This window comes from Sylvia atricapilla, chromosome Z (genome assembly GCF_009819655.1).
Source record: "Sylvia atricapilla isolate bSylAtr1 chromosome Z, bSylAtr1.pri, whole genome shotgun sequence".
NCBI classification, from domain to species: Eukaryota; Metazoa; Chordata; class Aves; order Passeriformes; family Sylviidae; genus Sylvia; species Sylvia atricapilla.
The window spans coordinates 20,686,520-20,710,421 of NC_089174.1; the positions used below are offsets into that span (position 1 = coordinate 20,686,520).

General features: G+C 41.6%; 1 protein-coding gene and 1 pseudogene across 1 annotated transcript; one reads left to right on the forward strand and one right to left on the reverse strand.

The window, feature by feature from the left end:
* Positions 1–4,100: 4,100 nt before the first annotated feature.
* On the forward strand, positions 4,101–14,616 carry RIOK2 (RIO kinase 2). Its single transcript, XM_066339113.1, has 10 exons — positions 4,101–4,260; positions 4,839–4,977; positions 5,676–5,792; positions 6,600–6,775; positions 8,301–8,389; positions 9,545–9,736; positions 10,109–10,201; positions 11,114–11,632; positions 12,519–12,615; positions 14,308–14,616. The coding sequence occupies exons 1-10, from the start codon at positions 4,195–4,197 to the stop codon at positions 14,467–14,469; spliced, it is 1,650 nt and encodes a 549-aa protein (XP_066195210.1). The 5' UTR covers positions 4,101–4,194; the 3' UTR covers positions 14,470–14,616.
* Positions 14,617–17,623: 3,007 nt separating this feature from the next.
* On the reverse strand, positions 17,624–23,653 carry LOC136374240 (ketosamine-3-kinase-like; annotated as a pseudogene).
* Positions 23,654–23,902: the final 249 nt, after the last annotated feature.

Consider the following 23,902-nt stretch of genomic DNA (forward strand, 5'->3'; position numbering starts at 1 on the left):
CATTCTAGCTGCTAGCTGGATTGCAGTGCTAAAAAAGAAATGGCTATGCTGGAGGATACATGTGGATTTTCCACACAGCCTGCAAACTCAAGACTGAGGCTCTTGCTGCCCTCCAGTAGAAGAAATACTTAGCTTTCCTCAGTGTTGTTTGTAGAGTAACTGTCATGTCTTTGTGAATTGTGCAGAGACAACACAGCAGATGAGGGAACAAATACAAGCAAAAATCTGAGTGGTAAGGAGAGAGGGATTAACAATACTTGTATTAATACTTGAGACACTCTCATGAAGAATACTTGAGATAATTTTGTGATTACTGCCAATCCATTGCCAGTGCAGAGGAACTGCAGAGAAAGTCCAGCAGCACTTTGCAGTTACTTAGAGTCTACCAGGAGCGTGATAAGTGGGGCTACTTTTTCCTGAGCCTTGCAGGTTCAACCAGCCTTCACTTGCAATTGCTGCAAGAGAGGGTTGAGCACATCACAAAATTACAGTTGGCTAAGAATTTGATTGACTGAAGCAGAGTGGAAAGGATGTGCACGTTTTAGCATAAGCAGAGGAAATGAAATTAAGAAAATGAAGAAAACCACCAAAGACCTATAGATGAACTGAATAAAAAAACATTGTGTAAGGAACAGCCTAGAGAGGAGACAATTTTGAGTTTGCAGTGTTGGTGTGCTCAGGCTGTGGCCACAAGAGGACACTTGGAGGGACTGATTCTCCTTCTGTAAACAATAAATGCACAGCCTTGTGACCAGGGTTATGCTGAGCATCACACATTACCTATTCCGAACCTCTACTCCAAATCAAAAGGACCTACAAAACCTCAAACACTGTCTTTCCCTTAAGTTGTAAGAGTATTAGTATCCAAATTTGCTATTAAAGCCAAACAAACATATGGATATGAAAGGCATCCTCTTTGGTAAGGTGGAAGGTGGAGACACAGCATTGTAAACTATTCATATGTGTAAACAGTCCCAGATGTGTCTGCAGATATGCAGGTAAATTTAGAGCTTTGGCACACCCAGAAGAGTACTTAAAGTGATCTTTGATCCGGTGGAACTGTGCTCCTTCCAAGAGAAAAGATCACCCTACGGGGAAATGGTGTGAGAGCTGATCTCTCTCACACATGTTTATGAACCTGCGGTGAGTAGGCAGCCCTGGAGAGCAGAGGGGAATCCTCTCTTTGGCAAGACTTGCGTACCTGAAATCGGCTGAGGTAATAGCAGAGCACCGATTCATCCCAAAGATGGGAACATAAGAGTTTTGGCCAATCAGGAGTAAGGATAATCTGATAGCAATGCGTAAGGCACAAATAACACAACTCGGAAGACACCAGGCATCTCAGTTCAGCTCCACCAAGGCCATGAATTTCTGCCCTGCCTGCACATTGACCGAGTATCTAAACATCACCTGCCTGGCTTATCCTGCCTCTGACACTCATGCTTTTGAAAAGCAGGAGCCGTACCTCATCTCAGGCAAAGCAAAAGAAAATATTGTTCCCATTCCCCTGCACAAATGCTCAGTTGTCACAGTGTCTCTCACAGGGAGCGAAGCCTCTGTCTGCCCAGACTAGCCCAACACTGCGGACAAGCGTGGGACACTCCTCAGGATCGGCAGAACCCGAGGGGCGGCCAAGGGATCCTTTACCTTGATGTGCGAGAGGCTTGGGACACTGCCGGAGGAAGGAGTCAGGCTCAGTCAGAGGGCGAAATCCAAGACCTTTATTACAGTCCCCACAAGCAGCTGTTAGCCTCGGGGTACCTGCTTTAGCTGAACCTCTGTGACAGGAAAGAACAGCAACTTCTAAACACGGGAGGTACCGCAGGAGGGAACCAATAAGGGGCAAGATGGGAATGGTAGGGATAAGACGGACTCTCTAGGAATCCAATGGGAGACTGGGGGTGTGGGGGTGTGGGGGGTGCACAGGAAGAATCCCCTGTTCCTGTCCTATCACTTCTATCACTTGACGTCCTTCCACAAACTTTCTAGAAGCAGGGGAGGGCGACCGAAGGACAGAGAGGATTCAGGTGAGGAGGCTGGGAATGATACATTAGGATTGACAGGAAAAGGGGACGGGACAAACTGGGGAAGTAACATTCTTTAAAACCAGAGAGGGGGGAAAGGAACAAACCATTATAACATAACAGAACACGACAGTCGGTGACATCAGAGCTGTTACAGTGGAGAAAGGTGCTTTGGCAGTGGAAAATACTGAGATCTGAATGGTTGGACTGAACCTTTGCTAGGTGGATAAATTCTCATCCCAAGATTTTTTCTGACCAGAGTTTTTAAGTCCTGTCCTGTTATTGTGCAGGCTGAATAATTTCATAAGTAATTATTTCTTCTGAGCACTTCAGGTTGCAGTTAGGTTACTTCAGGAGCAGTCGAGTCCCCAAGTGTTCATCTCTGCCTTCCAAAGCCCTCCCAGCTGTGCTGACAATGCCATTTGGTGTGGAGAACTGAAGGGATAAAGTGACCCAACTAAGACATAACCCACCAGAAGAAAAAGTTTAATTTTCAGCTATATCAGTGTCCCTTACGCTCACGCACAGTGGGAGACAGCACCATGATAAGAATGGATGAGTAGTCAGGAATGACAAGCTTCCATTGTCATTCTGTGCCACTGGTCCAAAATCACTTGAGTGTCTTCTCCCTCAGTCTTTTGGGTCCAACAGAAGCTGTTTTAAAGAAATAATTGTTTAAGGATGAAAGTCAAGTGTACTCTGGAAAGCATGCAAGTGAACAAAGAGGGAGCTGGGAAGATTGCACAGAAATAACACAAAATTACAATGACCTGAATATTTATTCCCAAAGAAAAGGCCTTCTGACTCTTTTTTTATTACTCCTGGTAATAAATTGTGCTGGCTAAAACATCATCCAAAATGTAATCCTGGGTGCAGTGTGGGAAGTGTTTCTGCTGATGCTGCTTAATAGTCACTCACCCACACAGACACTGACATAGAAGTGGAAAACCCACATTTTTTGTTTTTTAAAATCTCTGCAACTCTTATCCTGAAAAGAACATAATAACAGACCTGTTAGGAACTTTTCCCCACCTGCAGTACTCTTGCATACCCTTTTTGCTCTGCTCTGTTCCAGGATCTGCTGTGTTTTCAGTGCATCAATTTTTGAAGGCATGAGAACGTTTAAGTGGAGAGTAGAGTATAAATCACTGTAATTAAAAACAGAAAGAGCGGCAGAGGTCGTCAGCAAAGAGGGATTTGGGAAAGCAAACCACCTGAGAAACTAGTTTGAGAGACTAACATGCATCTTAGTAAACTGGTGGACCTTCCAGCATTTCTAACCTGTTTCTAGGAAGTTGAGTTAACCAACAGCAGCAGATATGGGAAAAACAACATAATTGCTTTACACCGTTCTCTTAGTTACATAGAAGCATTTTAACATTTCATGTTTTGCTAAGGTTCACAATATAAGCAGAACACTATTTCTATAAGATATGCAGTGTATACATAGTTATAGTATATTAATCACACTACTATTTCCATGAGCCATATGGGCTATTTCCATGTATACTTTTAAATACAATATATTACATTATATTATATCACATTATATTATATTATATTATATTATATTATATTATATTATATTATATTATATTATATTGCAGCTAAAATAAGTTATACATTGCATCATATTTGAATACTTATGATCAATAACAACATGCAAAAGCTAATACATAAATGTGAAAGCCAATATTGTAAGGCCATTTTTAACAATTAGCTTGGCAAAACGTCTGGATTCCAGTTTAAATGGCTTGGCAACACGCGATTATCCTTTGTAGAAGAGAGCTCTTTCCCAGCCAGGCCGCGGTGTTACGTCACATTCCACGCTGTCCCACAGCATCACGTGACGAGCGGGAAGGCCTCCTCCAAGGAATGGGTCCTGGCAGCTGCACGGGTGTCCCAAACAACTCCCCCGCAGCATGGAGGGATGGAAGGGGGTCCTGCCGAGCTCCGAGCAGAGTTTCGTGGCATTTCGGTTCCGGTTCCCGGCTCGGTGGCGGGCAGAGCGCAGCAGGACCCGGCGGAGTGCAGCAGCAGACGCAGCTGCCACGACCTACCCAGGGCGCTGCTGCGCATGTGCAGCCTGTTCCCATTCTCCTCACCCGTTTTCTGATTTTCTTCCTCTTTTTCCTCTTTTTCCCAATCTTGCTCCTCTGTCACCGTGGCCATGGGCAAGCTGAACGTGGTGATGCTGCGGTACCTGTCCCGGGAGCACTTCAGGGTGCTAACCGCGGTGAGCCGGGCACGGCCAGGGGAGCGGGGCTGGGCCGGGCCGGGCTGGGCGATGTCGCAGATGGTGGCAGGAGCGACCTGCGTGTGGTGTTCCTCCCTCCCCTGGGGCTCAGTGCTGGCCTGTTCTGGGGAGGGCCTGGTTTGGGCCTGTATTTCCTTTGGCCACTTGGCCAGGGGGAATCAGGAAGGGCAAGGAGGTGCTCCTCCTTGGGGGTGCTCGGGTGTTCTCTGGGGATGCCAAGGAGAGTCCCTGGGGATGCCCGGGTGGTCGCAGACCCATCAGGGTGAGGCGGCATCCCCAGCGTCTCTGCTCTCTCTGCTTCTCTTGACTGGGACCGAAATCTAATTAGCCAAGCGTGTTGCGGCTGGCACTGAAGGTTCCCAGGGTGGGTTGTACGTAAGCTTCACTAAGTGAAGCAAATGGGAATGTTTGTTAAGTCTGGAAACGTAGAAAGTTACGTCTTAAATCTGTAATCTTTAAAAATTGCCTGTTTGAAAAGGGATTTTACTCTTGAGCAGGATTTGATATTTCATTGTTGAACACAGCGCTGACAAATCTGTTTTTCATTACTCTTTTAGGTGGAAATGGGCATGAAGAACCATGAAATAGTTCCTGCTAGCTTAATTGCTTCCATTGCCAGCCTTAAACACGGTGGCTGTAATAAAATTTTGAGAGAGCTGGCGAAGCACAAACTTCTGGCTTATGAACGAACTAAAAGTGAGTTTGAAGTTTCTGTTGTTTTTTGTCTTCCTTTCTTATCCTGTTCCCAGTGCCTCACAGTGGTACCTGCCCAACAAATTGGGATATAGGAGTGCCCAAAGTGTTTGCTTTGCCTTCTTTTGGACTTAGCCTAGAAATGTGGGTTTGTGCAGCACCAGATGCTGTGTCTGCTTGTACTTTTAAAAGTGACGCACAGAAAAAAGATAAACAGGTAAATTTCTTTTTTTCTCAGAATAAGGTAAAAAGAATCATCACTTGAAGCAATGTTCAAGTGCATGTAGGAATCAACCCAAATGAGTGATATCCTCACAGTACTGGAACAGACTGCACAATCCTTGAACATTTGACTGCCTCAAGAACAGCTGCTAAAGCGGTGTTTATTATCTGCTGTATAACGAAGTTGTGCAGGCCTTTCCCTTCAGCCTTTTAGTTGGATCTGGCCCTGCAAACACAGCAGGGTCGTCTGTGGGAAATACCTCTCCCTTTTGTCCCAGTTCTTCAGAGGACTGAGGGTTGTTCCAATCCAGTTTAAGCATTTTCACCATTCAACCAAATTGGGCTGGTAAGAGCAAAGGTGTGAAATATTACTTGGGTGTTATGTCCTTTAAGAAACAAGAAACAAGGCTAAATTGAGATTTATTTTAAATGTGATGTATGCATAATAAGGAGTGAAATGTATTTTATTTTTTACCCAGCTGTCCAGGGTTATCGGTTAACTAATGCAGGATATGATTATCTGGCTCTGAAAGCTCTCTCTTCCCGAGAAGTCATCAATTCTGTGGGAAACCAGATGGGTGTTGGAAAAGAATCAGGTAAACTGAAATAACATTTTTAATAATTTTTTTAATCAAATATGTCTGTAATATTGCAAATATTTTGCTAGGAACTAAGGTAGTTCTCTTCTGGATAGGCAGATCAGTTAATCTGTCAAACACCAAGATGTATTTAAACATAGCATGTTCAAGTTCTCTGCGAGGCTTCTGGCTACATTTGAGTATGTTTTCACAAACAGTGTAATTGCATTTTGCCTATTTTGTCTGTTTCTTTGTTATTTAAAAAGGTACAATGCAGGCAGGTGCTATTTGTTGTGCTTTGTGAAGAGTTTCAAATCATTTAACAAAAAGATAATTTCAGGTTTTTCATCCCATTTAAAAATAAGGTAGTAAAGTAAAATAGGCTCAAAACTCTCAGAACACTATCTTGGTTCCTCTTGTGTACTTTGACATAGAATGTGACTCTTGTAATTGGAGAAGGGGATTGTTTGGGACAAACACTAGAAATTAAGTTTAGGGTATTTGTTAACACTTTAAATGAGGAGTCTGCTCCCTTGAGTTGTCTGTCCATTCATCAGGAAGGAAAACTCTTCCAGGATGTGTTTAAGAACACCAGGACACTGAAAGATACTTCAGATCGTGTCATCATTTCTTCTATTGGAGTGCCAGGAACAGTAATTTCTTCATGTTCAGACCTCTGATACACACTGTGTAATTAGCTGCTTTTGCTAAAACTTGCAGGTCAGGAAGAGTTAGGAGTGAGGTCACAGACTTGCACTGCACTTTTTCAGCTGGCTTGTTAGACATCTTTCATTTCTTAGATTTGTGCTGGTATGTATTTTCTAGATATTTATGTTGTTGCCAATGAAGAGGAGCAACAGTTTGCGCTGAAATTGCACCGGCTGGGGAGAACCTCGTTCCGAAACCTGAAAAACAAACGTGACTACCACAAGCACAGGCACAAAATGTCCTGGCTGTACTTGTCCCGGATAGCAGCAATGAAGGAGTTTGCCTACATGAAGGTAGGTGGCCACTTACACAGTGCCAGCAAAGGTGAGACAGGCTGGAAGATGCCTCTCAGGCTGTCTTTTGATCAGGTTTTGTTTGCAGTTCTCGTAGGATTTATGCTTCATTTTTACTCTGTCCTAGTGGACTTAAAGTATACATTTCAGAAAGTTTCAATGCAACGTGCTTTGTACACTTTCCAGTGCCAAAATTAAGCTTTGCCATTGAAATCACATGGAACAGATTCAGGTGTCATGGGAGAATTTCAAAATTGTGATGTTATTTATGGATAGATAATCTATGTATCACCAGTTCTGCAGTTTTTCCTTCAAAGGTTATTGCAGAAACTGGGGAGCAGCTGTCATTTCTTTAAACTGATCTGTTTTTTATTCTACCAAGCTTTCACTTGTTGCTGTGCTATTGAGAGAAAGCTTTCAGATCAAAACTAGTGTTTTGATCTAAAAAGGCACACTTAGTTCTGCACTGTGAGAAAAGATTTCATTCCCAAGCATACACTGCTATCTTGAATTCTATGTTTTTTTACTTGCTTTTAAAAAACACAGATACTGTATAGTGATCAAAGATGATTATTAATAAAAGCCTGGTTTTCCTTTCTTCTTTTGTGCTATTCAGTAGTAATATATACATGAAACATGATTTTCTAGTCTTGTAAGAAAGAACCATGAAGGATTGTCTCAGTGGCCTCCACAGCATGAGACAGAACTCACACTATGATTTAGAACCTCTCCATTGATCCTGGTGGTCCAGCTGGTAAAACCTTATGTGGTCAGAATTTGTAGAAATGCAATTGTGCCGGTCAGTTTCCCTGAGCAGAAGATTGGGGGAGGTTTAATTGAGCAATATTAGCTGAATTGAGTGCTGAAAAGTAGTAATGCTTAAGTAACAAAAACTGTATTTATGTTGCTTTAACTTACAACTCTTAGAAAAGGCTTGTAGCAACAAAATGAGTAAAAAGATAATGAAGCTGTAGAAAAGTGGAATGGATCCAGTGAATCTGTGCTAGAAAAGGCAAACAGGAGAGCTTCAAAATATTATGACCTGCCTTTGGTTAATCTTAAGTGTGGCATAATGCTGATTATTACTGTTTAAAAATGAACTTCTTGTGTTTACAGCAACTGAGCATAGATTGACTAATCAGGCAGGAGTGTATTGGCAGCAGCTTAGTGTGGAATTCTTTTCTAATGCCAAACACCCCATTTCCAGTTAGCTGCTACTGATTCCACAGGCTAATGTACCAGATAAGGTTCTGTCATTTCTCCAGTCCGTGCCTCTGGAAGAAAACCACAACAATAATTAAACTGTAGGCAGTGTACTCAGTGTTTAAACATTGGCATTTTATTGTCTTTGCAGTGAAAGTTCCAGTGGCTGTGAGGCTGTTTTCATTCTTAAGCATAGGATTTGGACAATATATGCTGCTATCACAGTGATACGTACTGCTTATCTTAGGAGTGTGTTTGTCAATGTATGTAATGTTTCCTTAACTGTTTAATTTTAATTTTTCATTGTGTTGTCTCTTTCCAGGTTTTGCATGACAGAGAATTTCCTGTTCCAAAGCCCATAGACTACAACAGGCATGCAGTTGTTATGGAGCTTGTTGATGGATATCCTTTGTAAGTAGTGAAACTTGAATTCTCTGTGTTAGAGACCTTGACAACCTTAGGAAAAGTCACAGCGTTAGGGTTTTTCCTTGTCTTCTACACAGAAGTTGCATATTCTGTATGTTACTTCGTATACAGAGTATTAATACCCCTCATATTCTGAGCTCTAGTTTGTGATCCTTGCTCTGTTAATTCAGGTGAATTTGTAACTCACTTCTGCATTGCTTATATAGACTACCACATACAATGTGGTTTTGCACCTTTGAGAAAGATAATTTTGCTAGAGTTTTCCAACCTCTGGAAAATTCAGTATTGAGGTTTGTAGGTGAAGGGTTGGTTTGGTTTTGAATGCAAAAGACCTGTCTCTTTCATGCAATAACCAGGTCTCTTCCAGAGCCCTTAAGTGTCAAGTTACACAACAAACCAGTCCATTCTCTTGTACAGGATTCAGGATCTTAAGTTTAATCAAAGGGGAATGAATTCCAAAGTAAAACTCCATGAATGAACTCCAAAGTTGAAGAATAATGTGGCAAGGACTCAATTGTATTCTGTCTTCCCACCCTTGTTTGTTAAATAATTCCACATCCAGCATGTAAACAGAACACTTCAAGTTCTTTGTGGCAGTCTTCAGTGAAAGTTTACTTTTTCTTCTTTTCCTGACATAATCTGGAAAATCTGATTTTGTAAAAGAAAATGCCAGGGGCCGTTTGGACTTCAGTGTAAGAAGATTTAGCTCTTACTGACATGATAAGATTACCTAAAACAGAAGAAACACAGAAGTTTGCCCGGTCCATTATTTACATAATGCATTATGACAGCAGTGCTCAATAGGAGCAATGAGTATGAGTTTAGATGAGGCTTAGCCTGGTTATAAAGAGGTATTTTCTTCTCTCGTGGGCAGAGAGGCAGTGGCACAGGTGCTTGGGGGGATTTCACGGTCTCTCTCCATTCCTGGAAGTTTTCTATCCCAACTACACAGAGACCTGAAGAGTCTGGTCTGGTCTCAGATTTGACTCAGCTTTCAGGAGGATGCTGGACCGGAGACCTGAGGGCCCTTTTAATTTGAGCTACTCTGGCATTCTGTCAGATGTATTTCGTATACTTTATCTATATTTTTGAATGAAATCTTTCAAGGTACAGAATATTTTATTTTGCTTAACTTTTCAGGTGCCAGGTACGCCAAATGGAAGATCCTGCTAGTGTCTACAGTGAATTAATGGATCTGATTGTAAAACTTGCCAATCATGGTCTGATCCACGGGGATTTCAATGAGTTTAATCTTATCTTGGATAATAACGACCATGCCACTTTGATTGATTTCCCTCAGATGATGTCAACATCACATGCAAATGCTGAATGGTAGGTTTAGATCTAAGCGTCTTTTCCAGGTGAATCTGACAAATGCTGATAACAGCAAACTGTCAACGGTGACTTGTTTCCATAAGTCTTTTCCTGAGTCTTTTTTCTGACGTTGTTTCAATGCAGCACAAGTAATGCTCCAAATGAAGAATAAGTAGAAATGTCTCTGCAGAAGAAATATGTGATTAAATGCTTCTCAGAGATAATACTATTTGGTTAAGAAATTAACTGTGTCCAGCTTCTCTTCCTCAAGCCTTTTGGCTTAAGAATACTAATAGAAATAATTTTCAAATAAAACCATGTAGGATAAATGCTTCTCATTGCAATAGACTTCACTGATTTTTTTATTTGTACAATTCTGTGGTTTTACAGGTATTTTAACAGAGATGTTAACTGTATTAAGGAGTTCTTCAAGAAACGCTTCAACTATGAGAGTGAGCTCTTCCCAACCTTCAAAGATATCAGGTAGAAATGATCAGATGAATTTGAGTTCTGCTTGTGGCACTAGTGTTGATTTTCTAAGAAAAGTGGATTCCTGTGAGAGATTCCTGTAGGAGAAATAAAAAAAATAGGCCCTACTATGCAATTTTAAGTTAAATTTTTCTCATTTCTACTGTGTTTTCTTCAAAGTTACTGTAAGTGGTTTTCAAATGTGCTTTAAAATCCTCTCCTGCCTTCTTTGTCTTGCAACCAAGGAAGAGGGGCTAGCCTGAATGCTCGATCCAAATGGTGAATGTCCAGGAAATTTTAGCAGATATGCAGAATCAGCCTGTTTGACAGTTCTAATATATTGAGGATTGATTTGGGTTTCCATTTCAAAACTATTTTTAAAATGCTTGTAAATAGGGTGGGTGCCTCCTCAGGCATTATTACATTTAAACTTTTCTTCCTAAAGTGTTTTCCTACCTCTAAAAAGTTAAATAAATTTTCACTCACTTTAAGACCGAAAATATTGCAATGAAAACAGTTCTATTTCATCCTGACCACTTTTCCTAAGGAGTTCCACTCTATAATCAGTCTTCGTATGTCACACCCTTTTTCTGTTTGCTTAAGCATGATTTGAAGTTAAACCGAGGTGTTATTCCTGCTAGAGTAAAACAATTTCCTTTTTAAAAAACACCATAAATGCAGCTTATGGAGATAGAATCATCTTCTGGAGGAGTTTTCTTTTCTTGGATTACATTCTAAGTTAGTATTTCACCTAAAGCCCAGCCTAAAGCCCATGTCTTTTTGTGTGTTTCAACAGTGCATCTTTTTTGTTAACAGTGTGGGTAATTTTAGTCTAGCTTGGTTAGCATTATAAACCCAAAGTGTAGTATATTGGTAACTTGACTTATTAAATTTAGCATATTAAAAGAAAACATTCCTCTTTCACAGGAGAGAGTGTTCTCTTGATAAAGAGATTGCTGCTAGTGGCTATGCAAAGGAGATGAAGGAGGATGGTGAGCTGCTTTACCCCACAGGTTCTGATGAAGATGATGATACAGAGGTGTTAGAACTTGCAGAGGACGCTGAGAAAGAGCTCAACTTCTTCAGCAAAAATGAAGGAAACAGCAAGGACTTCACGTGTGAAGCGGGTGATTTCTCTGAAAGAACTTCTGACAGTGCCATGAGCAGCAGTGAGGAAGAGGCTGATGCAGCTGAAAATACACTGAAAATGGCAGAGTTGAGATCAGCCTTGGAAAAAGCTGAAGGGCCAGCTGTGCCTTGGAAGTCCAGTGAAGATGCAGAGAGTTCTGCAGTTCCTTCTTTTAAGGGCAAAAGATTAACTGAAGATGCTGCTGAGCTGGAAGGTCAGGCAGGTCAAGGAAAGTGCTGTGAGGGTAAGGAGAATGAAGACGACTGCCCTGAGCTGGTCAACTCAGCAGCTTTCAATGAGGAATTCAGTCATTACAGGTAAAGAGTCACATTTACTGTCTAGGAGTGTGACCCTTCCCTTGACCCCCAAAATGTAAATGTGTCAAGTAGCTCAAGAAGGACTGCTCTTCAGCGGCCCTTGCTTAAACTGAAGACTAAAAATTCAATTTATTTTGACAGTAGCAGTAAATACCCTTCCTATTGGTGCCGTGGTTGTCCAGCTCTGTCGTAGTATCTAATGAGAAAACAGGTCTTGGACTTCAAAGACCAACTTATTTTCAGTGGTGGATTTTTCCTCCCATTTCTCCATTTCAGCTAATACTGGTAATGAAGTAGTTCCTAATGTTAAAAAACTACTTCTAAATAACGTTCATGAGTAAGTTTGTAATTCAGATACTCTGTGTCAAAGCCAAATGTTCTGCTGCTCACTCAGCTGAAGTCATCAAGAAAAAGCTCTTCGGAGTGTTTTCTTCAAATGTATTGTACTATATGTTGTTCTGGCTTTTAATTCCTTTCTTGGCATACTTAAAAATTCCTGCTTGCCTTCAGACTAACCCCCTTGTGTCTAAATTCTGTTTCTTGAGTGTGCCAGCCCACCATATGTATGGATACAGAGATCATACTCCTTCTCATTGGCTTTTGCTTTTCAGTTAAATATTGTCAAAATGTTGTTCAGGATTTGAAGTGTTTTACTGCCCTGGGGCTTCTCTTCTTGTGCTCAATATTTATATGGCTACTGTGCAACAAATTCTTTCTTTGACAAAGTGTCTGTCTTGAGCAACCAGTGTAAATGTTTAAAACTTAATGTTCTGTCGCAAGTTTTCAAGTAATATTCTGAAAAGTGAAGATTTAATTTAAACAGGGTGCTCATAAAGGCAAAGGTGTCTTTATCTTGCTAGTGGAGTAATACATTCATTTGTTTCAGTAATGAAGAGCATATTGTTCCCATTTCTGGGAACAGAACAAGGACAAAGAGCATCACATCAGTCAGAAGTGCTGGGAGCTGTTCAACAATTCCTCTGGTAAATATTGTTGTCATCTAGTTTACCCTCAGACCACCTTAAATTGCACATAGCTGTTAGCACCTGTTTCTGAAACTGTTCTCTGGCATTAATCATCTTTAAACACTCACCATCTGTCTTTCCAGTGTGCTTCTCCAGTCCTACAGAAAAATAGGACTGATACTGCTGTAATTGTTTACAAGGAGTGATTTCCAGCACTCTTCCTTCATATTTTGCTTTTTGGTCTCTGAGGCTCCATATCAACACTAACAACTCTCATTTACTGAATAACTATATTAACATATCTTAATGCACTAACAGCATCAGTTCATCCATTTTTGTTGCTAGCCACAATTAATATTTTTTTACTTTGAATGTGGATACTTGAGTCTAGATTTAATTTTGCCTTTCTCACTTCTCTTCTTAGAGATTTCTTCACATTCCTTTTCCAAAAGATTTCTGTAAACCCACCTCCAACAGCAGTCTCTTGGGCAATTTGAATTTGACCTTCTGAATTACATAAATAAGCACATTAAATTCTGCTGAAAATGTCCTGTTCTTCAACCACAGAGTAGGCAGTAGGTGATACGTCTACTTGGCATCAGGAGTTTCAGGACACATGTAGGTTTTGATGATGCAAAGACTTGAGTCTTTCCACCAAGTGCTGCAGTTCAGCAATAGAATTTGGTGAATTTACATTAGGTAACATGTCATAATGGTATCTGCCTTGCAGAATTTATTCTAGCAGTTTTCCAGCAAGATATGATTCCACCATGATGAAATAAACTAAAATTATTTGATTTCTCTTTTTCTTCAAAAAAAAAAACAAAAAACACGCAGGTATGCATTTGGCATCAGCGTGGCAACTTGAGCTGAGACCATGCCACGGTCAACAAAATCATGGCTTCACTTTGGTTGTGGGCAGATATTGCTATCACAATGGAGAGCAGAGCTCAGAATGAGCCACAGGTGCAAGTAACAGATGAAATTTTATAGAGCTACTCCAGTTTGATGGAGAAGGAACTGGAGAAAAACTGGAGAAGGAATTGTAAATCTCTAAATTCCACATCTCTCTCAGCCACACTTGTGTTACAGAGTTGTCGTTTTCCATTAGAATCAGTTGTTTTTTTTTTTTTTTTTGGTTTGTTGTTTTTTTTTTTTTTTTTTTTTTTTTTTTTTTTTTTTTTTTTTGTAATCTGAACTTCAGAATAACCAGGGTGCTAAAAAACCAGCCCAAAACAATACTGCTGGACATGGAATGTTCTGCAATATTATCAGTATTTACATTTTGTGTAAGGCCTGTGTTCTACACTGAGAGGTGTGGGTCCTTTAGCATCTTAGTAAGGAACACACTTGAAGTTAAATTTTAAAATTAAATTTTAAAATTAAAAAATATTTCAATTGCTATTTATTATAACAAAGACTATCAGAAGATCAAAGCACAGATAACCCCATAACCCTTTAGGTGCTGAGTCCTAAACATGTAGCACACACACAGCACTCCATGCAGACCTTGTCTATAGCAGAGAATCTCCTTTTTCAGTCAGCTGAACTTTTTTATGATTTTCTTATAAGGAAACAACTCTGTTCATTTCTACAGTCAGTTTCTACATCATGAATGCTCATGTTGGTCCTGAAAAATTTCTGTTGTCATACCGTGTCCTACTGCTAAATGATTTAAAGAAGTTTTGATGACAAAATATGCATTTTTAGGAGCTGGTGAAACAGAAGATAAAGCGTCAACTGACCAAGCAGCAAAAGTCTGCTCTGAAGCAACGGCTGCAAAAAGGGGAGGCAAATATTTACACCAAACAACGTCGAGAAAATATGCACAACATTAAGTCAAGCTTGGATGCAGCCAATTTCTGGGGATAATTTATTAAAGCTCCCATGGAACATGAGGAATGTATACAGCTAATTCATGCTAATTTACCAACAATCCTTTTATGTAAAAGAGCAATCTCTGCTATGCAAACTAGGTATTTTTCTGGGAGTTAATAAACCTCATTCTCATTCCTGTGACTTTTGACTAGAAGGTTGTGTTTTGTGTTTCTAGTCAAAACTGTTGCCTGTAATTTCTGTTATATCAGTATTGATTTAGATTATGACAGGAATTTCCAGCAGTGTTTTGTCACAACTGAACTGTGGTGTGTTTCTGGTGCAGAGGCACAAAAAGGCTTTTTCTTTTCCTCAGTTGTAGATACACAGTTATTTGCATAAATGTAACATAGAAATAGTTTTTGCTAAGTTAATCAGATGTGGCATTATTGTCCTTTAACTTTTCTTTGAAAACAAGGGGACTCTGTCAGGTGTAACAACTTAGTTTCACTGGCTGAAATAATAATTAAGTGCAGGATGTGACTTAACCTGCTGGAGCTTAGAAACATAAATAGGAGAAATCATTAAAATATCTATTGGCACAAGTACATTTTTGAGGAGCTGTTCTACAAAACAATACTGAAGCACAAAAAACCTGACATTTTATTCTGAATGTATAAGTAGCTTACAGTAGATGTAAAAAGTTAATCATAAAAAATGGTAAAATACAACTGACAAAGATCTGTAAAAGTATCAGTATTTAACAGTAATTTAGAAATCTTGCAGTACTGTGCTTGTGAATGTTCATTCTTCATAATGTCACTGTCATTTGCACAAAGTGCTACCTCAACATGATTCCATTAATATTTCTGTTTTAATCATCAGTACTGGCAGAAGTGACCAACAGGAGTTTAGTCTCATTTGTGTATCCATTCTGATTAGTTTTGGAGGTGTTTGATTGATGGTTTGTTGGGTTTTTAAAAATTCTTCACATGACCTGGATAGTACTCTGTAGGCAGGAAACCCTGAAACATAAAAAACCCCCTAGAACACAAACCTCCAAACACAGTGCTCATTCTTATAACAAAGGCCCTTCACAAACACCAAGCATTTATCTTCCTAGTCACCATAAACAGACACGGCTGGTGTTTCACAAGAAGAACAGGCAGTGATGTTACCTGGCAGTTGGGGGTGTTAAATGTGAAAAATTCAACTTCTCATGTTCACTGGCACTGGATATTCTCACCTGCGGCTCCTAGTTTCCTTCACTCTACCCACGACCAGGGTGCAGCGGCAGCTGTCTGCACAAGGGACGCTGACACGGCCGCATGGCCATCAAAGCTCAGAGCCCACGGTGACCGGCAGAGTAAGGTCGTGCCGCCGCTAGCATCGCTGTGTCCCCAGTGGCAGCTGGGCGGACTGGGGAGGGCAGAAAGAGGAGTTTCGGTGGCTGGAGCCTTTCCCCGCTGAGGAGTCAAGCCTCCTCGGCTGCCGCCCGCTGCCCCTTCCCACCAGTATGGCCCCAGGGTGGGGAGGTGTCGGTGGCTCTGGGCTGCCTGCTGGGGCCACAGCCAGCCGCATCCGCTGGCACTCTGCGCTCTGGGAGGAGCTGGCGGCGCCTTCGCCGCCGCCGTGCACCGGGAGCGTGGGGCCGGGAGTGCTGCCGACCGACTCCGCAGGCGAGGACAGCAGGAGGCGCAGCGCGGGTAGAGACAAGCTGCACTCGCAGCCTCAAACTCCTTTCCTGCCTCCTTTTTGGTCCCTCGGGCATCTCCCCACCTAGAGCCCGTTCCTCGTGGCTGCTCGCCCCCTCCTGCACCGGGGGGGTCTTCGCGCATGCCCCTGGTACCTCTTTCCAAGACGGAACGTTGGCAGTGAATCCTCTATTTTCTTCCTTTCTCCGAAGTTGCATCCTCAGGCTTGTTTGCTCCATAGCCCCTCTCAAAGAGGCGGTGTTCTAGCGATCTCTGTTTTCTGGAGGTTACAACTGAAAAGAAGGAAGGTGAAATCTTTGTACATGATAAAGACAGGCATAGGTGACAGATATTTATCTTTCCATGCAATAGAAAGCAAAGTGCTAGTAGAACTCTAAAACAGCTTTATTTATTACTGTATGATTTAATTGTAATAGATATTTAGATTAAGTATCATTAGATCAATATTTAAATACATTCCTAGTACAGTTATGACTTTTCATGGTCTACTGAAGATAAAAGAAAACCATGTTTTTAAGGAAATACCTCCTTCACAACACTGGTTTCAAAAGCCAGTCGCAGACCTTTTTCTAGATAGCTCTTTATAGAGAAGATTTTTTTGTTATTTAATCACTCCTTTAAATTATCCACTAATATCTTATGAAGGAATCTTTCAGGTGTCTTTTTCCATGGCCAGAAATCTCTGGGAATTAGAAAGGAGCAATTCCTTTCTAAAGTCATCCATCTCCCTGCTGTCTCAATATGCAGCCCTGTAGCCTGCATTTTCCTCTCCATGCTGCTCTCCCTCCCGAGGAATCCTGTCATATTGCAGTGAGATACAGAGGAACCTGCTTCTATATCCTTACTGTACCTTCAGTGCAAGTGCGTATTTCCAGAGTGTATCATCCCCCAAACTCTGACTCTGTTACTCTGAATCTGAAGTTTTCTCTGTAGGGTTGACAATAAGTGACCTTTTGGTGTGAGCTACAATTTTGCTTTTCATCTGCTTCAAGTGCCTCCTCATTGCATCTGAAAGACAAAACCTCATTTATTTTACTAGGCATAGACAGACCAAATTTGTTTTGCCCTTCATGCCTTGTAACATAAATGACAGGAAGAATATAAAAGAATAATCCATTGTTACCTTTTGTTCTTTTCACATGTTTTTAGTTGAGCTGGGAGACCTGCCTAAAACTTTCAATTTACCATAGATATCTCATCCTACAAATATTTAGAAGCCAGGAAACTTCATAGGCTTCAGATTGCTTAGTGTAAGTTAGGTACATGATACCTTTGCTAGTACGGTATCTAAAAAGCCATATTAAAATATGATCCATCAGTTTAACTAAAACAAGCTACACTTGATACTCAGTAGGACTCACTGATTCTACGGTCTTCAGCTGAGCAAGAAGGTCAAAGATCTCACAGGGTTTTTTTAACAGCACTACGCCTTCAGCTGCACCAGAAAGTCCGAGGTTTTCCAAACAGCACAGGAAGTATTTGGCCTAAACAGCAACTTACTCTACAAGGTTTCTCATAATGTTTATAGAAGACCCTCTGTACCCTGAACCAAAATGGTTCCACTGGTTCATGTAGTGGAACAGCTGATAAAGCTTCAAGTGTTTCTCAAACCTTGTGGCTCTGGGGATTTTACTGTAATAAGCAGAATAAAAAAACTGCTGAAGCCACCAAACATTCCAGCTATTGCAAGATCATACTCTGAATGGCCGTAGAAAGAGGCTGGATCAAAGATAATTGGACCAGAATCATCCTCAGCTGCATTTCCTCCCCAGAGATCCCCATGCAGGGGAGAAGGAACGATTTCTACACCACAGAAAAAACTGGGTATCTACAGCTGCAGAGGGGAAAAGCAAGACATGTCAATTACTACAGTCATTCACCTTGAAATGTAGAAGTTCATCTGCATACTTTAAACATTTTAAAAGTCAGCTAAATAAACCTGTAACTTCAAACAGCACAGGACCAACTCTAGAGAGATGCTGAGCAAATCCAGAAGATTCCTGTTTTTCATAAAAGCCAGCAGCAGAATAATCATCCAGATCTCTTCTAGGAAGACAGTAAAGAATTTACAACTGCATTTGGTGCTGTAATATTGACCAGATTTAATAACAACAACCACCACCAGTGGTGGTGCTCAGGCATCTCTCAGCAACGTTGAGGAAGTACCCAAAGAGCCAAAACTGCAGTCACTTAACCAGATGCAAACAGTAAACCAACAATGTTGAACAGTACTGCTTACATACGTTTCTCATAATGAAAGTGTTCCAGGGAGCGAGAAATATGATCTCTATCTATAAGAGTTCCCAAACAGTAAGGCAAAGTGCTATCTACTGTTATAAGGGAGGCTGAGAATTAATTCATGCCTGTAATAATATTTTGTATGAAGTGCTGAAAGTTATACGAAGCACCCCTTTTGTAAAATTCAGACTGCAAAAACTAAAAACTCAGGGAGAGACTTCATTTGCATTCGAAGGCACAGAGCAAAGTTCAGAACCAAGGGGGTAGACTTCATTTGCACTTGAAGGCACAGGGCGAAATAACATTTTCTTGGAACGAGACAAGAAGCGATCGTCATTGTCTGACTACCACATCCACGCCACCTGGACCCCCGTCGGGCCAGAGGAAAAATACGAAAATACTTCAGTAAATAACTATGCAATGCAAGAGATAACACCATATCGGGACGGCTGAGGAGATTTACATCCTGGATCTAGCCTGAGGGCACAAAAACTGTATAAAAAATTAAGATCCAGCAGCAGTTTCTTGTGAATAAGAGGAGGACTGGCCGCTGGTCCAACCTCGTTCACCAGGTGCCAACTCCTGGGCTTGGTATCTTCAATCTACTTTGGTGGTGGACTTTTTATTTCTTTGTAACCGAATTGACTTTAATAAATTTCTTCATATAAAACAATTCGGCTATTTTGCCTATAACACTACCACTTTGGAATTCACTCTGGAATGTTAGCATAGGGTGATGTGGCAAAAGCCATTACATCTTAGAATAAAGGGCATTTTAATCCATAGAACCTGGAGTCTCTTACCAACAGAGCCTGGTGCAAACCAACAAACAGGAACTTTAAGAAAATCAAATCTACATAACTGATACCCAACTGTCATTTTAATAAGAAATGAGAAAATTGCTTGTACCTGAAGCTGTGCTCAAAGTTCCCTGTCTTGCTTCCCTGTCTCCTGAGCTCCTTTCAATCAGGCCCATCTGGGGCTGAATCCTTTGTCTTGAAAAGAAAACTCATCCAGTCACTGTGCCAGTTGTTCACCTGATGGAACAGGACTGCAGATGTCAGTCCTATACCACACAAAAGGCAAATTTTCTTCTATTTCAAATAAAATTTTTGAGGAACACACAGCCTTTGTGCTGGTACCATCCAGGACAGTAAGTGATACCATTTAATTGAATGTTATCTTAAAACATTAAATTGGGGAAATAAATAATTTTCTCTCAGTGATCAAAACCCAAAGAAATTGAAGAGCTATTAGGCACACACAAATCAGTGTCCAATGCAGCTATAAGTGCTGGTCCAAAGCACTACTTTTCTTACCAGGATAAACCATGTTTTTCCTTATTCATGGCTGCTTAAAAATTAATTTATTTACATGATGATAATTTTGACCCTTGGTGTCACCCAAGGAAAAAAAGAGTTAAACTTAAAATTCCCTCAGTCTGATGAAGTACAACCTACCTGTGGAAGATAACCACAGCAGGTAACTGTATGAAAGCCAAACCAGTCCACAAACTGGACTTAGCATTTGCCCTTTACCTTTCAAACCAAAGACGAAAATTCAACACCAATGACTAAATACTGAACATCCACAATGTAAATGAACATTAAAACTATGTATGGGTACAATGCTGCTTCCACTGAGAATAAAAAATATTGCACTTTAATGTTCTTTTTGTTACAGTGGTTGCTGCTGGCTTTTTAAATTTAAAGCTCAATGTAAAGCAGCCATATTATACTTTTGTATTTTGAGGTACTGTATCTTTTCTGATACCATGTCCTTGTGGAGACTGCAGTTCAGGCTCCCAAACTGAATACATGCTTTGCTCACAGAAATGCAAACAAGGCAAACAAAAACAAAAAGAAGAATCCCTCACCTGTGTGTTTCATCCCAACCTCTTCTCATACTATCTTTGGTGGAAGAAGATGAACCTGTCCTGAAGTGTCAAAAGCTGCTGAAATTATTTTGTAAATTATTATTCATTCGGTTCAATTTGCAAACAGCTGTGTACTGTACCAACTGTGCTCCCTTCGTTCTTCATCTTCCCCCTAAGCTGCTGGTTATGAAGGTGAAGATCAGCCAGCTGAGTTCCAAGCAGTGCTGAATGTCTAAGAAACAAAATAATGTTAGCAACTCTGACACGTGAACAAATCCAGACCTTGATATTCCAGGCATTACTTGAAAATGTTTAACAAGCAAGTAGAAGTTCTCCATCTCTAACAAAGTAACTTCCCACAGTATTCTAGTGCTATAAACACTTTGTCTTCCTATCAAGACTGCATATTAATATAGACAAAATGAACTTACTTGGTTGTTTCTGACACCACTATTGAAAGTGAAATCATAAATTTAATAACAATGAGAAACTATTAACTTTAATTCCTGTGTGATATCACTTCCATATGCATTTTCAGTAAGGTATTTGTAAAAAAGCATGCACATCATGTGGAACATGTTATGCATTTTTTTTTCCCCTCTGGCAAACTGTCTTTGGAAAATAGAACCAGACAAGGCTGATCCTCTTCTTTCTATCACTGTCTCTGGCTGCTCTTCTCTAAAAGGCCTCAAAGGAAGGTGTCAGGTAGGCCTAGTTTAATATCTATTTTTTAATAAAAGCTGATCCTCTACAAAGTTCAGAAAAGTCTTGTAGTAATTGCAAACAATACTTATAGCCAGTTGCCCCCAAGTTAACAGAATTATGCTCCTTTTCCTTTTTTTGACCTTTCTCAACTTTCTCTATTCTAAAGGCACAGTCACTTAAAGCAAATTTAATTCTTAATTTTGTTCCTGTTAACACAGATTGCAGCTATCCTCCAGAATCTGCACGCCAAAGGTACCATTTGAAATCCAAACCAGAAAGATCTCTGCTCTTTCTCTTGCGACTCACTGAGAGCTCTTCATGAATCAGAAACCCTGGCAATGAGCAGGATGAGGGACAAGACTTTAAACTGGCTACAGACGTTCTGAAAGTGAGATAAGAAATTGGTTATGATCATCTCCCCAGTGGAATCAGATGGGATTCATCGTATTAAGTGCTAGTCACAGGGAAGCTTGAAACTATCAAAATGAAGGCTACGTGTTGCAAAAATATTGAAATCGAGATGAATTAATTCTGGAAAGTGCCTCTGCATACTCATGACAAGCATTTGAGCGCTTATATCAAAGGCAAGTAAACAAACTTCAAATAAAGTAATCTGGTTGGTCATTTTCCTTACTGTAAAAAGTAACCTCATTGTAAAAACCATTAATTACTTAAACAAACCAACAGTAACCAAAACCCAGAAACACTTCTTGATGTATCATCAGTTTGCTAAGTGAGGCATTATGAAGTATTTTATATACAGTTCTCTGCTTTGTAACTTTCCATATGTCCCTTGACTTGCTTTAAGAAAAACTTAAACAAGTTTCTCCCATGAAAACAAGTGATTTAATTGTCATAATAGCTAAAATTTCCAGTCAAAGGAGGCAAAAATAACTGTTTTACCTGTTCAAGTTCTTAATTTCCAGGTGTTCCATCACCAGCACAGTATTGTCCCCAGGCAGTGCTAGAACCTTGATGGGTTTAGGCACTCTCGCTGTCTGCATTTTCAGGATGGCTTCCAAACTTGCCAGTTCTCCCAGAAACATTCTTCTGGCCTGACAGATATTAAAGAAAAACATTAATCTCTACAAACATCAGTCACAGGTAAATGAAATGAAACTAAACTATAAAATAAAGTTTGGAGCAAATAGTTATTGAAGGACAATAGAAACAGATCTGTACCATCAGGCTTGATGATAATTTGACAGTTGCAGAAAATTCATGTTGTAAAACAAAGTGAAAAGTAACTTAAGTTCTAGCATTTTCCATAACAGAAACTCTGTTTACAGCTGAAAGACTGTAAACTGCAAACACACAAAATGTGTGCAATATTCTATTAATATAGCAAATGTCTAGAAAGCCATGGACAATATACACCATCAGTTGGGAGGCTGGAAGAATGGCGCCAACCTTCACAGACACCATGACTTTCCAGACCAAGTAATAGAGTCAAGCTTCAAAAACAGCTCTACTTGCAGCCACAGAATCACAGAACCAGACAACTGTTAAGGTTGAAAAAGCTCTCTAAGATCCCTGAGTCCAACCACTAACCCAGCACTGCCTGGGCTCTCTGTGCCAGTGCCTGACCACCCTGTGTGTGAAGAAATTTCCTCCAACATTCAATCTAAACCTCCCCTGACCCCACTTGAGGTGGCTTCTTCTCACTTGCTCCCTTCGAGCAGAGCCTGACCCTGCCCCCTTCTGTCAGGGAGCTGTGCAGAGCCAGACAGACCCTCCTTTCTCCAGGCTGAACCCCTTTCCCAGCTCCTTCAGCCGTTCCTGGTGCTCTAGCCCCTTGCCCAGCTCCGTTCCCTTCTCTTGACAATCTCCAGCCCCTCAGTGCCTTTCTTGTCATGAGATGCCCAAAACTGCCCCCGGGATTCGAGGTGTGGCCACAGCAGTGCCCAGCACAGGGGACAGACACTGCCCCGCTGCCACACCAGGACTGGCACAATCCAGGGATGCTGCGGCGCCCGCCCAGCCCGGCACCCCGATGCCCGGCCCGGCACCCCGATGCCCGGCCCGGCACACGTCCCCTCGCAGCTGCTCTTCACGAACACCCGGCCGCGGTCCGTGTCGTAGCTCCGGCCCGGTTGGTCGGAGCACCGCGGTGCCCACAGCTCGCTCCAGCGCCTGCTCCACGGCGGCCGCCGTCAGGGCAGGCACGGGCGGGAAAAGAATTAAAGGAACGGGGAAAGGCGGGGCGAGAAGGGGCGGGCGATGGGCAGCTGGGGCGGGGAAAGGGCGTTTGAGTGGGGCAGAGGGAGGCTGAAGGGCGTCAAGGGCGGCTTAAGCGGGCAAAAGGTCGGCAGGAGCGGCTGAGGCGGCTGAAGGAGCCGGGCTGATGGGAGCTGCGGCCAAAGGGCTCTCTCGCTCCTCATATGCCGCCGGCTTGCTGGCGTGTTCAGTTTTGTTCTTGTGTTCGTGACGGCAGCAGTTACAAAATGGCAGAATGTTCTGAGTTGGAAGGGGCCCACGACATTCGTCGAGTCCGACTCCTACCCGTACACAGGACACTCCAACAATCACACCCTGTGCCTAGAGCGTTGTCCAAATGTGCCCGTTGTTCAAATTGGTGCTGTGCCCACTTCCCTGAAGACCCCGCTCCAGTGCACGAACGCCCTCTGGGGGAAGAAGCTTTACCTGATGTCCAGCGTAAACCTGCCGTGACACAATTCAGATTCCCCTGGGTCCTGTCACTGCGCATCACAGAGCAGAGATCAGTTGTCTGTCCCTTCTCTTCCCTCACGAAGTTGAATACAGCAATGCTCTCCTCAGACTAATTGGGAAAGAGCTCTGAGATCATCAAGTCCAGCCTGTGACCAGACACCACCTTGTTAACCAGACCATGGCACTAAGGTGCCACGTTCCTTAAACACCTCCAGGGACAGTGATTCCAGCACCTCCCTGGGCAGCCCCTTCCAGTGTCTAATCACCCTTTCTGTGAAGAAACTCT

Excerpts from the sequence above, each read along its gene's own strand:
- RIOK2 (XM_066339113.1), top strand. The coding sequence starts at position 4,195 with ATGGGCAAGCTGAACGTGGTGATGCTGCGGTACCTGTCCCGGGAGCAC. Across the intron at positions 4,261-4,838 it reads ACTTCAGGGTGCTAACCGCG|GTGGAAATGGGCATGAAGAA; the intron begins GTGAGCCGGGCA and ends TTACTCTTTTAG. Across the intron at positions 9,737-10,108 it reads TCACATGCAAATGCTGAATG|GTATTTTAACAGAGATGTTA; the intron begins GTAGGTTTAGAT and ends GTGGTTTTACAG.